Source organism: Cucurbita moschata, unplaced genomic scaffold (genome assembly GCF_002738365.1).
Source record: "Cucurbita moschata cultivar Rifu unplaced genomic scaffold, Cmos_1.0 Cmo_Scf00064, whole genome shotgun sequence".
Taxonomy (NCBI): domain Eukaryota; kingdom Viridiplantae; phylum Streptophyta; class Magnoliopsida; order Cucurbitales; family Cucurbitaceae; genus Cucurbita; species Cucurbita moschata.
Window position 1 is genome coordinate 766,572 of NW_019268580.1, and position 14,364 is coordinate 780,935.

A 14,364-nucleotide genomic window follows, 5' to 3' on the forward strand; every position below is an offset into this window, starting at 1 on the left:
GAATATTATTTCTATGAGAGCTTCTGCTCACCGTATTTTTTTTTTAATGAGAATTGTTTTAAGGAGTTTTTTTAATTAATATTTTTACTATTATTTACACGTGGTGCTTCAAGAATGAGGGACATATATTTAATATTCATGTACTTTAATATTGTAAATAACAATTTGTAGGGGCGTGAATGTAAATTTGAATTTATTTGTTTTATGGTCTTTATAAAAAATATATATATATATATTATTAAGTCATTTTATAAATAAAGTGGTTGGATTTTAAAAAATCAAAATTAGTGCAATAAATTAGGCTCCATGTGATCGTTTTTTTGATGTGATTTGGGAACTATTTGAAAATTATTTAAAATTAGATATTGTTACATCAACGTCATAGTAATTAAAACATTGGATTATAATTTTAAATTTTTTTATTTTAATAAATTAAAATTTTAATTTCGTGTTTAGTAAATTTTTTTAATGAATGAATAATAATTGAGATTGCAATCTCTCGGGATCTTAATCCCATTCACAATGCATGTGGCGAAATGTTGGTTGAAGCCCTTGAACACAAACCTAATGAACGAGAAAATGGATTTTTGTAGGTTGTACGTTTGGCAAGAAAATAGGAAGAGAACCATTCCGCTATAGTTTAATGGATAAGGTATCAATTACCGTTTGAGAGGTCAATGATTCAGTCTCCGGTCCAAACACGATTACATGGGCCAAGGCTTTAATTCAAAAAACAGTCCATATGCTTGAGTCAAGCTCTTATAATAAAGAAGCCAATGGCTGCAAAGATCAGTCAAAGATGGTTCCTAGTTCAGCAGCAGACAGGCAAACATAAACTTAAAAGGTTCGTTTCTATCATACACAGCCAAATACTTGCAAAAACTAGAGATGGTTTAGGCATTACTGAGTTGAAAATGATCTATTCATGCTTCTTTTCCGGTAATGGTCCTCCTCTGGGGATCTTGCTAAAGACACTGGAATCCAACTTCTGGAAGTGACCACAAAGCTGGTCAAAGACGTTGAATGCGAAGGTGTCGACTTCATCTTCGTATTTCTCGTACAGAATTGGAACCGTATGGGCTGCAACGAAACCTGAATGTATTTGAAATGTGTTAGTAGTTGTGAAGATTGGTGGTTTCATAGGATAGGACGATCGTCTCGACCTACAAAATTTCGTGTTTGAAAACAATTAGGCATAAGGAATATCCGACTTTCCATGGGTTGTACGATGTAGCTATCCTATATTTTACTTGACGAAATGAAATAACTGAAGTGTATGTGTGAGATCCCACATCGGTTGAGGAGGAGAACGAAACGTTCTTTATAAGGGTGTAGAAACCTCTCTCTAGAAGACGCGTTTTAAAAACCTTGAGGGGAAGTCTGAAAATGAAAGCCCAAAGAGGACAATATCTGCTAGCGATGGGCTTGGGCCGTTATAAATGGCATCAGAGCTACATATCGGGCGATGTGCCTGCAAGGAAGCTGAGCCCCAAGGGGGGTGGAAACAAGGCGGTGTGCCAGCAAGAACGCTGGGCCCTAAAGGGGGAATGGATGGGGGTCTACATTGATTGGAGAAGGAACCAGTGCTAGCAAGGACACTAGGCCCTAAAGAGGGGTGGACTGCGAGATTCCACATTGGTTGGGGAGAAGAACAAAACATTCTTTATAAGGGTGTGGAAACCTCTCTCTAGCAGACGCGGTTTAAAAAAACTCGAGGGGGAGCCCCAAAAGAAAACTCTAAAGAATACAATATCTACTAACGGTGGGCTTGGGCCGTTACAGTCTGGGTCAGGTTACACTCATCTTAACTAGTTTCACACGACCATATAATCCTACAACATTCGGTAAGTGAATAAGATCATCCCTTCCAGGACTGTAGATTAATACTTTGACAACCCATAATGAATCCCATTACTGGTCATAAGTAAATAATATGATCAAAGAAATTAAAGATGTAAATGTTTTGAGATGCTGAATCTGAAGCCACTTACCAACATACAAGACAGTAATGAAATTGGACCAGCTACTAATCACAGCACCAGCCCACAAGCTTACTACAGCCTGAAAACATATTCACATTAAAGAAGCATCTACAAGAAGATCAAAACAGCAAGTTCCTAGAGAGTTATAATCAAAGAAACTTCATCCAATTATAGCAGATTCTTGCAAAACTAAGCCAGCATACTTATATGTCCCATGTTTTGGTGTTCATATTTTCTATGTTGCATATATCACTTCCTGAATCAGCAGCAAGTTCAGATGGAGAGGCCTTTTCAAATGGCTTTGAGATTCACATCGGATGGAGAGCGGAACGAATCATTTCTTATAAGAGTGTGGAAACCTCTCCTTAGTAGACGCGTTTTAAAATCGTGAGGCCGACGGTGATACGTAACGGGTTAAAGCGGAAAACATCTATTAGCAGTGGGTTTGGGCTGTTACAAATGATATTAGAGCCAGACATCGAGCGATGTGCCAGCGAGGACGCTGGACCCCAAAAGGGGGGATTGTGAGATCCCACGTTGGTTGGAGAGTGGAACGAAGCATTCTTTATAAGGGCGTGAAAACCTATCCCAACAAGCGAGTTTTAAAATCTTGAGGGAAGCTTGAAAGGAAAAATTCAAAAATGACAATATTTGCTAGTGGTGGGCTCGTATAGTTACAAATGGTATCAAAGGTAGACACCGAGGGGTGTGCCGACAAGGAGGTTGAGCCCTGAAGGGGGGGTGGACACCAAGCAGTGTTCCAGCAACGATGTTGGGCCCTAAAAGGAGGTGGATTGTGGGATCCCACATCGATTGGAGAGGAGAACGAGTGCCAATGAGGACGCTAGGCCTTGAAGAGGGGTGGATTGTGAGATCTCATATTGGTTGGAAAGGGGAACAGAACATTCTTTACAAGGGTGTGGAAACCTCTCCCTAGCAGATCCATTTTAAAACCTTGAAGGGAAACCCGAAAGGGAAAAAAGCTCAAAGAGAATAATATCCGTTAGCAGTGAACTTGGGCTGTTACAACTAATGATCTTTAGAAATGCACAGAATTGCAAAAGTAGTACATAAAATATGATAGCATACCCCAAGGAATTGTTTCAAATCTCCATTACAAGCAATATCTTGGAGAAAATGAAGAGCTCGGTTAGCCTCGACAGCAAATGAGACAGCAATTTCGACAAATAGTTCCACAGGAAGATCGAGGTGAGGAACATTAGACGATGTTCTGCAGTGCACGAAACATGTTACAGAATGCATCAGCATTTGTTAAACCAGAAAATGCATTGAAGTCAATGGGAAACAATGGCATAAACGTCTATTTTCCAATCACCTGTCCAGAAATCCTGAGGCATTTGTCCATATAAACTGAAACAACATACCAAGAACCAGAGCAAAGCAAACAATAGTCAAGAAGTGGTAACTAAGCCATTCAAACAGTATCCAAATAATAGTTGCACCAGTCAAAACACTAGCTGAGATTTTCTTGTTCTTCCATAGCAGCACATCAGCACCTACAAATATTTGATCAGCAGAGAAATCAAAATGAAGTAATATGATTCATGACATGAAAAAGATTATAGAAGATGAAGAAAAACTAAGAACGTATAAATAAGGATATACATTTTCCGCCCCCGAGAAGATGGTGAATGGACTTTTTTCGTCCAAATATCCGCTTCTTCCGACCAGCCACTGAACACGGTGACGATACTGATTCTGCCTTATGACCGCGTTCAGCAGGAGCTTCAGAAAAATTCTGAGGAAGATCCTTAGCAGGTACATTCTCAGACATCGTTCCTGTGCTTCAAAGAAGAAATAACAAGCAAAAGAAGCCAAAGTTAAGGCAGATTGATAAAAATGTAAACAAGCACAAAATAAGAACAATAATAGTCAATAGGATGCATGAGATTAATCATATGAGTAAAGGAGCAAATCAAGGTCCAAGCTCCTTGTCAAAACTTTCCACTCAAAGAAAAGCATAAGTCGATCTATAACAGCCATATCTGCTAGCGATGGGCTTAAATTATTATCAAATGGGATCAGAGCTAGACACTGGGCAAGGTGCCAGCGAAGAAGGGGGTGGACACATGGCAGACAAGAACACTGGACTCTGAAGAGGGATGGATTGAGGGGTTCCACATCGATTGGAGAAGGAAATGAGTGTTAGTGAGGACGTTGGGTCCTGAAGGGGATGGATTGTAAGATCCCACATTGGTTGGGGAGGAGAACGAAACATTCTTCATAAGGGTGTGGAAACCTCTCCCTAGCATACGCGTTTTAAAAACCGTTAGGAAAAGTAAACAAGGGAAAGCGTAATGAGGAGGACAATATCGGCTAGCCCAGAGCACCAACATTTTAATCCACCCAGGAGGAGGATACCAAGTCAAGATCAAAAGCAATCCAAATCTCATTCAAGCATCAAAATCTTCAGATTCATCCAAATATTCAGCGTGGTAATGCAAGATAAAACGTAAGAATCCTCAAGAGACAGAGGAGGATGAAACAATATGTAAGAGATTAACAGGATGCTACCAAGATTACAGCAGAAGTAAACAAAAAGAGAAAGATCAAATCTACAACAACTATGAAGTAAAACAGAGCTAGCAGCATTTTAACCCCATTTAAGCATCAAACAAACAAATTAAAAGATGGAATCATCCTGAAAAAGAATCAAAACATGCAGAAAATCATCAAAATCTAAAATGGAACTCAAGAACACAAACCAAGAGCAGGAAATTAATGGGTCTTCAAGGAAGAGACTGAAGAACAGATAGATGAAAGTGGGTTCTGAAAAAAACTCCGTGAAGTACTACACAGAAACGAGTGATAAAAACAGTAGACGATGAGAGAAGTAAAAAATTACGGGATTCCAAGAACATCAACGGGAAATGACTTACTGAAATTATTAGCGGGCCACCACCGACCCAGGTACGAAAATTCCGAGTGGGTCGCATTGAGTTTTGCATGTTGACGGACGCCAATCGCGAATGCCTTTTGGTCAACTGCGAGTCTTTTATCGGAAAAAAACAAGATGATCAGCTGACGACGAACGAAAACGGAGAGAGGATCTAGACGAATACCTAATTTCTTGAATTTCCCCCTTTGGACAATCGGATGATTGCTTGTTCTGTTCCACATGATCTAGTACTCAATGGCGCATTCATGCGATCAAATTGTTGTACAAGTTTAGGTACAATTCAAAGAAAATAAAGTTAACAATTAAATTTCATATAATTGTTCGAGTTTATGTTAAAATTGGACCTCATATTGACGTGTGACTTGATGAAATATGTCATATGGTTGCGATTTAAAGTAAACCATGTGCCACGTGCAAAAGTTCATGGTCCCTACAAAAACCCTATTGACTTTTTCGTCCCCTTCCTCCCCCGACCCGACACCCGCCACTTAATAATGTTCTCTCTCTCTCTCCCTTCGTTTCTTTTGCCACCCGTGTAGAACACCGTGCTTTTGTTGTTGTGCCACCGAAGAACACTACCCTCCTTTTACTATCGAGTTCATCTCTCGTTTATGGCCAACAATGAATTTTATAGGATTACCTCGTCCGGTTGATGATATCACGTTCTATAAATATGTACAAACATATATCATGTAACTTATTGGAGAGTTTCTTTTAGCTAACGGGTCAATACGCTAGTCCACCTTATGTTCCTTGAGTCGTATTAGGATTCAAGTCCGAACTCGGCACCTGTGTGCCTCCATATTCCCATGTAACACAGTCTAAATTGTTTAAATCACAAATTTAGTGTTACTGTGATCACTTTCGTTCAGACGTGGTCTCTGTTCATTCACGTTTTATTTCTTTACTCAAGGGTCACATATCAAATAAAAAAAAATGCTTGAACCTAAAAAAGTAGTTAATTTTGTAGATTAGTCAAATAATAATAATTTTTATGCAACAAATATATTCAATGTATTTTAAATAGAATGTGTATATATTTTTATATAAAAAAATCAATAATAAATTAACGAGAAATGGATTAAAATATCAAATAAAAAAGATCCACCAATAAGAGCATGACATGTGTACAAAGACTTCCAAAAATGGGTGAGTGGAGTGTGAGGAGATTCTCAAATATTGCTGACTGTGCAGCAGAAATGTACAGCTGGCACCAATCATAACCTCTAAAACCTTATCCAAAAATCAATAATCTCATCCCTTCCTCTTCTTGTTCTTCCCCGCAATCCAAACGCCGACCATTTTCCTCCACACAAACCCAGACCTCACATAAACAGCAACAAAAATCTCACGAACTCCACACATTGTTCTATACCCACTTCCAAATTCCCCTTCTCATTCACTTACAGCCTCCAACAATGGCTTCCACTTCCTGTTTCCTCCACCACCACGCCCTCACCGCCGCCTCCGCAAGATCGTCGTCCTCCCCACGCCAGGTGGCTCCGCTCAAGCCTGCGCAGATGCTTGTCTGCCGTGCCCAGAAGCAGCAGCCCGTTCTGGAGGAGGACGGCGGTGTTGTCTCTCGCCGATTGGCTCTCTCTGTCCTCATTGGCGCCGCTGCTCTTGGCTCCAAGGTTTCTCCGGCTGATGCTGCTTATGGAGAAGCTGGTAATTGGCTTCACCCACTTGGGAATTTGAATAAACATCTTCTGTAATTCATTTCAGTAATTTGTCAGTTTTGTTTGCTCTGTTTTAGCTGAATTTTAGCTTGAGATCCCATTGGGTAAGTAGTTTACTTTAGGAATCACGACTCTCCCATGATCATTCCCTAAATTAGTCGATATAGGACTTCCTTCCCAACAATCCTCCTCTCGAACAAAGTATACCATAGAGCCTTTCCTAAATCCTATAGAGCTCTCAAACAGCCTCCCTCCTCTTAATTGAGGCTCGACTCCTTTCTCTGGAGTCCTCGAACAAAGTACACCCTTCAAGACTCACAACTTCTTTGCTCGACATTCGAGGATTCTATTGATATGGCTAAGTTAAGGGCAGGGCTCTGATACCATGTTAGAAATCATGACTCTCCACACTGGTATGATATTATCCACTTTGAGCATAATGAGCGTAAGCTCTTATGACTTTGAACAAAGTACATCATAAAATCTCTCCTGAGGCCTATGAAGCCTTCAAACCGCCTCCCTTTAATCGAGGCTCAACTCCTTTCTTTGGAGTCCTATAACAAAATATACCCTTTGTTCGACAGGCTCACAACTTCTTTGTTCGACATTTAAGGATTCTATTGACATGGTTAAGTTAAGGGCAGGGCTTCGATACCATGTTAGAAATCACGACTCTTCACAATGGTATGATATTGTCCACTTTGAGCATAAGCTCTCATGACTTGGAACAAAGAACATCATAGAGTCTCTCCTGAGACCTCGGAGCTCTCAAATAGCCTCCCCTTAATCGAGGCTCGTCTCCTTTCTCTAGAACCCTCGAACAAAGTACACCCTTTGTTCTACTTTGTTCGACACGTGAGTCACTTTTGATTACATGTTCGAGGCTCGCAACTTCTTTGTTCGACATTTGAGGATTCTATTGACATGGCTAAGTTAAGGGCACGACTCTGTACTATGTTAGAAATGACGACTCTTCACAATAGTATAATATTGTCCACTTTGAGTATAAGCTCTCGTGGCTTTGCTTTGGACTTCCCGAAAGGCCTCGTACCATTCCGGAATAATAAACGCTAGTAGCAACACTGTTTTGTAAGCGTTTGATTGTTTAGTATCTACATAGGCTGCTTTATAGTATAGTCTGTTTGTAATGGAAGCCTGGTTTTTGATTGATGTTAAAATTGCAGCCAATGTGTTTGGAAAGCCAAAGAGCAACACAGATTACTTGCCATACAATGGAGATGGATTCAAGCTTTCTATTCCTTCCAAGTGGAATCCAAGCAAAGAAAGGGAATTCCCAGGCCAAGTTCTTAGATATGAAGACAACTTTGATTCCAACAGCAATCTTAGTGTAATTATCAACCCAACCGACAAGAAATCCATCAAAGATTATGGCTCCCCGGAAGAATTCCTTGCCCAGGTATCAATCTCCCTCCCTTGTCTCTCTGACTCTCTTCTCCGCTTTGGTCCGTTACTTATCACCGTCAGTCTCACAGTTTTAAAACACGTATGCTATGGAGAGGATCTAACCCTACTCTGACTAGTGTCTGACTTTGATATCATTTGTAACCGCCCAAGCCCACCGTTAACAGATATTGTCTGATCTGGCATGTTATGTATTGTCTCGTTGTCAGCCTCACGATTTTAATACGCGTCTACGGGCCAAAGTGGACAATATCTACTAGTGGTGGGCTTAGACTATTACAAATGGTATTATAGCCAAACATCGAGCGGTGTACCAGCGAGGATGTTGGGCTCCTAAGGGAGTAGATTGTGAGATCTCATGTCGGTTGGAGAGGAGAACGAACATCTCTTATAAGGGCGTGGAAACCTCTCCCAAGTAGACGCGTTTTAGAACCGTGAGGTTGATGGTGATATGTAATGGGTCAAAGCAAACAATATCTACCAGCAGTGGCTTGAGTTGTTACGCTTCAAGCCGATTACATGTTAGCGTATGTTCAAAAAGTGATTTTGAAATGGTTGAAATCTCCTTATCACGTTCGATATCACTTCGAAAATCACGTTTGAAAACGTTATTCAGCTGTTTGAGTATGTTAATGTTAACTTCATGTCAGATTTGGTTGAAACTAGACAAGAAGATTCAATTGACATGCTTCAATTTGGCCTTCGCAGGTTGACTTTTTGCTGGGGAAACAAGCCTACTTTGGAAAGACTGCTTCCGAGGTAAGTTCCCATTATAGAGTTGAAAAAATGATTCATTCTCATTACAACCATTACAAACATAAACAGGAACATGTTCTGTTCTGTTTTCCGACACAATCCTCAACCCATTCTGTTCTGTCCCATAAAAACTGAAAACGAAATCGTTATCAAGTAAGACCTATAATTTTCATTTGAGGCTCGACTTCAATAGCCATTCTTTTGTGGGTTGTTCGAGTAACATCTTACATGTTTCATTTTGATTATTCTCGACCGAAACGACCCGATTTTCCTGATTAAAGTCTTGATATTGATCAGGGTGGGTTCGACCCGGACGCAGTGGCAACAGCGAACGTATTGGAGAGCTCGGTGTCGGAAGTTGGAGGACAACCATACTACTTCTTGTCAGTGTTGACAAGAACTGCAGATGGAGATGAGGGTGGGAAGCACCAGCTGATCACAGCGACTGTGAAGGGTGGAAAGCTTTACATCTGCAAGGCACAAGCGGGAGACAAGAGGTGGTTTAAAGGAGCAAGGAAGTTTGTGGAGGGTGCAGCCGCTTCTTTCAGTGTTGCTTAACAATGTTGATTAGTAGTGTGTGTAAGAGCGAGAGAGAGGCGTTTGTTGTATATTTTGGAGAACACTACCTTAGCCAATGAAAGGGAATGAAAGGGATTGCCTGTGTTTGTGTCAGTCTACCGTGGCCGGTATTGTCCTCTTTAAACTTTTCCTTATAGACTTTTCCATGTTAGGCAGAGGTTTCCACACCATTATAAAAAAAATGTCATTTCCCTCTTCAACCGATGTGGGACCTCACAATCCACCTCCTTTGAGCTCCAACGTCCTCAATATCACTCGGTCCCCTCTCCAATCGATGTGGGATCTCACAATCCTTCCCCCTTTGGAGCTCAACGTCCATCATCTATTCTTCTCTCTAATCGATGTGAGATCTCACAGTCCACCTCCCTTTAGGACTCAGCGTCCATCATCCATTATTCTCTCTAATTGATGTGAGATCTCACAATCCAGCTCCCTTTAGGACTCAGTGTCCATTGTCCATTCTTCTCTCTCATTGATGTAAAATCTCACAATCCACCTCCCTTTGGGACTCAGCGTCCTCACTGACACACCGGCTAGTGTCTATCTCTATACCATTGTAACAGCCCAAGTCCATCGATAGCGAATATTATTCTCTTTAGATTTTGCCTTATGGGCTTCCCCTTAAAGTTTTAAAACACATCTACTAGGGAGAAGTTTCCACGCTATAAAAAATGCTTCGTTCCCCTCTCCAACGAAAGTGGGATCTCACACAAGTAGAGGAGTACATGAATGAATCGATGTCACATTTGGATGAGAGAAGACCGAGAAACTACCTAAGCATATTTTGGATAAGCTTAAAGTAATCGATAGTTGTTACAAACGACTATTAGGTAAAAAAAAAATCTTAAAAAGAATACGAGCTTAGATGAGTGGTCGAAACAACAATATTTTTAGTAAAGTCGACCATTCAATATTTTACGGCAACGTATTAAAATAATTAAATATACGAATGAAACAAAAATTTAATTAAGAAAATTTCAACACTATTATTTATTATTATTTTTTTTATAGCAAAACTAGCAAAAATTTCAAACCCATTAAAATTTAAAAAGAACGAAAATGAACATTTACACCATTTTATTATTCACTTCCGAGATGTGGGGAGTCCCGAAACGTTTGGGCCTGCAGTCCGGTACAGTGCATCAGTTCAACAATGGCCCATTACAGATGCAGAGAGATGAAGAGGAAAGAAGTTTTACGTTAATGACGGCCGAAGCAAAATCAGGCGCCAAATACGTTAGGGCTTTAGAGCATTGCCGTCTCTTCTTCTTTTATAGATTTCTGGAAGGAAAAAAGCTCTACTGAAACCAGTTGGAGGAAGGAAGAAGCTACAGGTTGAAAAGTAATGGTGAAGAAGAAGCCGAAGAATGGAGGGCAAAAGCCGAAGTTCACGGCAGTTGAAAATGTCGGCAGTGCAATAAAAAAGGCACTCAGACGGTTTTCATCGTCGAACGACGAAGGTAAATTGGAAATAAAATGGATTTTTTCAGTTGTTTTTCTGTCACATTCCAATGAAATTGAGAAATAGTTTCTGGGTTTTAATGGGTTTTGTGGAATTTGGCTGCCCGGTGATTGCTTCTTCGACATATTAATGTACATTGGCTTTGTCTGCACCAACTCGAATTAAACAAACTACCAAAATGCTCTCAAACCCTTCTACTGAAATCACAGTGAAAATAAAAAATGTTGTTCAATGAGTCTGTCATTATCTGTTGTTTAATTAGCAAGTATTTGGATGTTTCATGCAGTTTTCACTTTTAACGCTGATGATTTGAAGCGTGGATATTCTCTTGTTCATCGAATCTGCCAGGAAATGCATATGATATCAAAGAGTTCTGGGTAAGTTTCAATTAGCAATGTCTCCCCTGAGTTAAGAAGGCATCTAGTCATGTATAGTCATATAGGTACCTTCATGTTTTTGAAAGGAAAATTTTCCCATGTTTGAGCGGCATCTAGTCATGTATTGGTAACTTTCATATTCTTGGAATGAAGGTTTTTCTGTTCTTCTAGAATTTATTTTGCCCCTGGAATGTTTTGCTTTCAGTTTCTCATTTGCTCAACACTTTTTGTAGGCATGGAGACCAACTACGTGTTTCTGTATATAAATCCAAACCGCAAATGGACACCATGAAATTTTCTGAGAAGTCCAAAAATGTTTTCGACGATTTATTTAGTACATATCCTCCTGTTGATGGAGAATCGGGCGAGGCAACGACTGGGGAACACAAAAAAAAGGCGGATAAACAAAGGCGAAAGAAAGATGACATTTTGTTTAGGCCGTCTATGAGCAAGGAAGAGATAACGAAGAAATGGGAATCGTATACTGATAGAGTGAAGAGTGTCGCTAATCTTAAAAAGGTTTCTTTGAGTACATGAACAAAAGCGATGAAGTTTCTGGTTTTATGCTGTACCTTCATATCTCTTTCTCTTAGTTCGTATCGAATAGGAAATGCGCCTGAAGTTTATAAGCTTATCATCTTATCACCAAAGTAACTGAAAGTGAACTATTGGTATATTTTGTTTTGTAGATCTCAGAAGAGAGATCTAAGCTTTCAATTGCATCCTTTCAAGATGTCATTACTTCAACAGTTAAATCTCACCAGGTTGCTTACGTTTCTTCTGCCTGGTATTCAAATTTACATACCATCTTTCGACCACCTAAAAGACCTAATATTTTTATGCATGTTTTACATAGTTTTTCGGAGCTAGTGTTGATTGGTCTCTGACTCCCTCGTCTTAATTGATGCATCAATTTCTATCCCAATAACTGTTTAATCATTGGCTTTAAGCAGGTCGTTATCATAACTGGTGAGACTGGGTGTGGAAAGACAACACAGGTTATTCATTCTCTCTTTAATGATTCCTAATTTTTCTACTTATTTATTTCCCCTCTGAATTCATCATTTCTTGCTTGCCTAATGCTTTTGTTTTGGATGCAATGAATTTGTTTGAATAAGAATATTCACAACTTGATTTGGGGTTTTAGCATTTGCGAACTAGGGGTTTGCATATCCAAATCGTTTATGAAGGTTCTTAGATTCAACTGGCTAGGAGACCACCATATCTGAGTATCCATGTGTTCTATAGTATTCCTTGGTCCTCCACAAATTAGCAGCTGGCACATATATACCCTGCTGATTTTGCTTTGCATTTTGAATGTGGATAGTGAGAGGAAAATTATGACAATCATCACAAGGTCGTTTTTCTTTCATGGAATGACCACCAGCTTGATGATTTTTCATGTTCTGATTTACACTACTTCCTTAAGAGATTTTTTTTTTTACCTTTAATTTTCTTAACATGTACTTACATATATATGAAAGTTAAATAAATTTAAAAAACTCGTTGCATTCTATATAATTATTTTGGTAAAATATGTCATAGGTCCCTCAGTTTCTTTTGGATTACATGTGGGGTAAGGGAGAAGCATGTAAGATAGTCTGTACCCATCCTCGACAAATATCGGCTATGTCAGGTTTGTTCTATTTATTACCTTTCCGGCCTATCCTTTTCTTTTTAAAATTATGATGTTTACTTAGTTTACTATTATTAGTCATTTTACTTCCATTTTTTTTTAATTTGTTGCCTTGTTTTAGTTGCTGAGCGAATCTCCTATGAAAGAGGAGAAAATGTTGGAAGTGATATTGGATATAAGGTATTCTTCTGCCGGTAGTTTATGCTAAATGATATCTAATTATCTTTCTTGTATAGATCTTTATTATCCTTTGGAGTTTCAATGAGGGGATCTGTTTTGGTCATTATATTGAAGTAACTGATGTTTATGATGAAAATAGAATCGGACTTTATCAATTTAATTACTTTGTTCTTGGTGCTTGTATGATCTGCATGCGTGTATGTACCTGTCGTTTGGAGTTCAGCTGGATTGGAATCGTGAAAGTTTCTTATTTTATAGCTTATTTTGAGAATTTGTACAATGGAAATTATTTCTTATGGAGATGTATATAACCTCTAGTTAATTTTGCTTTCATAAACATTATATTAGCTGATGTTTTCCCCCCTTCTTTTGTAATGGAAGACATGGCTGGATAGTCATGGTGGCAGGCACTCGTCAGTCATACTCTGCACAACTCGTAGTCTTTTAAGGGTGCTGATTCCAGAAGGGTTGGAAGCTTCAGAAAAGAGGAGGAAAAAAGTTCTATCTAACTTAACTCATATTATTGTGGTATATATTCTATTTCTCGCTTTCGTACGCTTTAGAAAGTTGCCAAAAAAAAAAACCTTCTTTGTTTCAGCTGTCTTGAAAACTTTGGTTCGTTTTTTTTCCCTAACGAAACCAACCTTGAAAACTTTTCTTACAAACTTTTTTTTTTTTTCATGAGATTCCTAAGCCATTTGAGAACAGACCCAGTCCATTTCAAGGGGCCATCAAAAGATATATACAAAAATTTACACGAAAGTGCTTCTAAAAAATCACATGAACGTGGCCCAATTTTTGGTGGCAAATAGAACAAAATACACTCTAAAAAGTTCAGTAGTAAAAGCTTAAAAGGGAGACATTAGATCTAACTATTCTCCATGCCTCTTTTCAACCTGTTTCGATTTCCTATCCTAAAGAGACTCTTTTATTCCTCAGCGTTGCAAAAAGATAAAAATAAATAAAAATCAACTAAAGTATTGTCTCTATATTAGTTAATGTTGCAATATTAGACGTTTCTCCATCTTTGCATTGTGAACACATGTCTTTTTGGCCTTATATTAATCTTAGTTCTACGTTTGTAGGATGAAGTTCATGAAAGGGACTGCTGCACTGACTTCATTTTAACAATTTTGAGGTATACTTGCGTTGAGTCTCTGATATGCATGACTTATTTATTACTTATCTCTGTTTCCACATAGAAACTAAAACTGGTCAGTTATTCTGAATTAATTTTTTTTCCGTAAGGAATGGAAAGAAGATGAGAAATATTGTCGAACAATTCCCGCTCTCATCCTTACCAAAGGAGATAACCAAAAAAAAAAAAAAAAAAAAAAAAAAAAAAAAAAAAAAAAAAAAAAAAAAAAAAAA

At 38.8% G+C, this 14,364-nt stretch overlaps 3 protein-coding genes across 10 annotated transcripts in view; 2 read left to right on the plus strand and 1 right to left on the minus strand.

The window, feature by feature from the left end:
- Positions 1–634: 634 nt before the first annotated feature.
- LOC111437687 (reticulon-like protein B8) lies at positions 635–5,153 on the minus strand. 5 transcript variants are annotated; one of them, XM_023075771.1, is made up of 6 exons: positions 4,883–5,153; positions 3,609–3,782; positions 3,319–3,499; positions 3,072–3,213; positions 1,992–2,061; positions 635–1,092 (listed from the first exon to the last, which is right to left on the minus strand). In XM_023075771.1, the coding sequence occupies exons 1-6, from the start codon at positions 5,121–5,123 to the stop codon at positions 920–922; spliced, it is 981 nt and encodes a 326-aa protein (XP_022931539.1). In that variant the 5' UTR covers positions 5,124–5,153; the 3' UTR covers positions 635–919. The 5 variants fall into 5 exon arrangements, with proteins under 5 accessions (XP_022931539.1, XP_022931541.1, XP_022931543.1 ...); XM_023075773.1 differs by having other exon boundaries at positions 705–1,092; positions 3,609–3,787; positions 4,883–4,981; XM_023075775.1 differs by lacking the exon at positions 4,883–5,153 and adding an exon at positions 4,709–4,850 and having other exon boundaries at positions 705–1,092.
- A 1,032-nt stretch (positions 5,154–6,185) lies between these two features.
- On the plus strand, positions 6,186–9,431 carry LOC111437689 (oxygen-evolving enhancer protein 2, chloroplastic). The gene is made up of 4 exons (XM_023075776.1): positions 6,186–6,570; positions 7,766–7,998; positions 8,712–8,762; positions 9,057–9,431. Exons 1-4 carry the CDS (start codon positions 6,321–6,323, stop codon positions 9,315–9,317), a joined length of 795 nt encoding a protein of 264 aa, XP_022931544.1. The 5' UTR covers positions 6,186–6,320; the 3' UTR covers positions 9,318–9,431.
- A 948-nt stretch (positions 9,432–10,379) lies between these two features.
- The window catches only part of LOC111437674 (DExH-box ATP-dependent RNA helicase DExH6-like), a 9,808-nt gene continuing 5,823 nt past the window's right edge, over positions 10,380–14,364 (plus strand). For 2 of the 4 annotated variants that reach the window (XM_023075753.1, XM_023075754.1), the window contains exons 1-9: positions 10,380–10,798; positions 11,087–11,177; positions 11,411–11,696; positions 11,867–11,941; positions 12,131–12,175; positions 12,723–12,813; positions 12,935–12,993; positions 13,375–13,521; positions 14,079–14,131. In XM_023075753.1, the coding sequence (XP_022931521.1) occupies positions 10,684–10,798; positions 11,087–11,177; positions 11,411–11,696; positions 11,867–11,941; positions 12,131–12,175; positions 12,723–12,813; positions 12,935–12,993; positions 13,375–13,521; positions 14,079–14,131 (962 nt within the window). In that variant the 5' untranslated portion in view covers positions 10,380–10,683. Of the gene's footprint in view, positions 10,799–11,086; positions 11,178–11,410; positions 11,746–11,866; positions 11,942–12,130; positions 12,176–12,722; positions 12,814–12,934; positions 12,994–13,374; positions 13,522–14,078; positions 14,132–14,364 lie in introns of those variants that run through there. The other 2 variants (XM_023075756.1, XM_023075755.1) reach the window with 2 other exon arrangements.

Coding starts and splice junctions, on each gene's coding strand:
- LOC111437689 (XM_023075776.1), top strand. CDS start 6,321: ATGGCTTCCACTTCCTGTTTCCTCCACCACCACGCCCTCACCGCCGCC. Junction 6,571..7,765: donor TGCTGCTTATGGAGAAGCTG/GTAATTGGCTTC, acceptor TTAAAATTGCAG/CCAATGTGTTTGGAAAGCCA. Junction 8,763..9,056: donor TTGGAAAGACTGCTTCCGAG/GTAAGTTCCCAT, acceptor GATATTGATCAG/GGTGGGTTCGACCCGGACGC.
- LOC111437687 (XM_023075771.1), bottom strand. CDS start 5,123: ATGTGGAACAGAACAAGCAATCATCCGATTGTCCAAAGGGGGAAATTC. Junction 3,783..4,882: donor GTGGCCCGCTAATAATTTCA/GTAAGTCATTTC, acceptor TTTGAAGCACAG/GAACGATGTCTGAGAATGTA. Junction 1,093..1,991: donor CATTACTGTCTTGTATGTTG/GTAAGTGGCTTC, acceptor AAATACATTCAG/GTTTCGTTGCAGCCCATACG.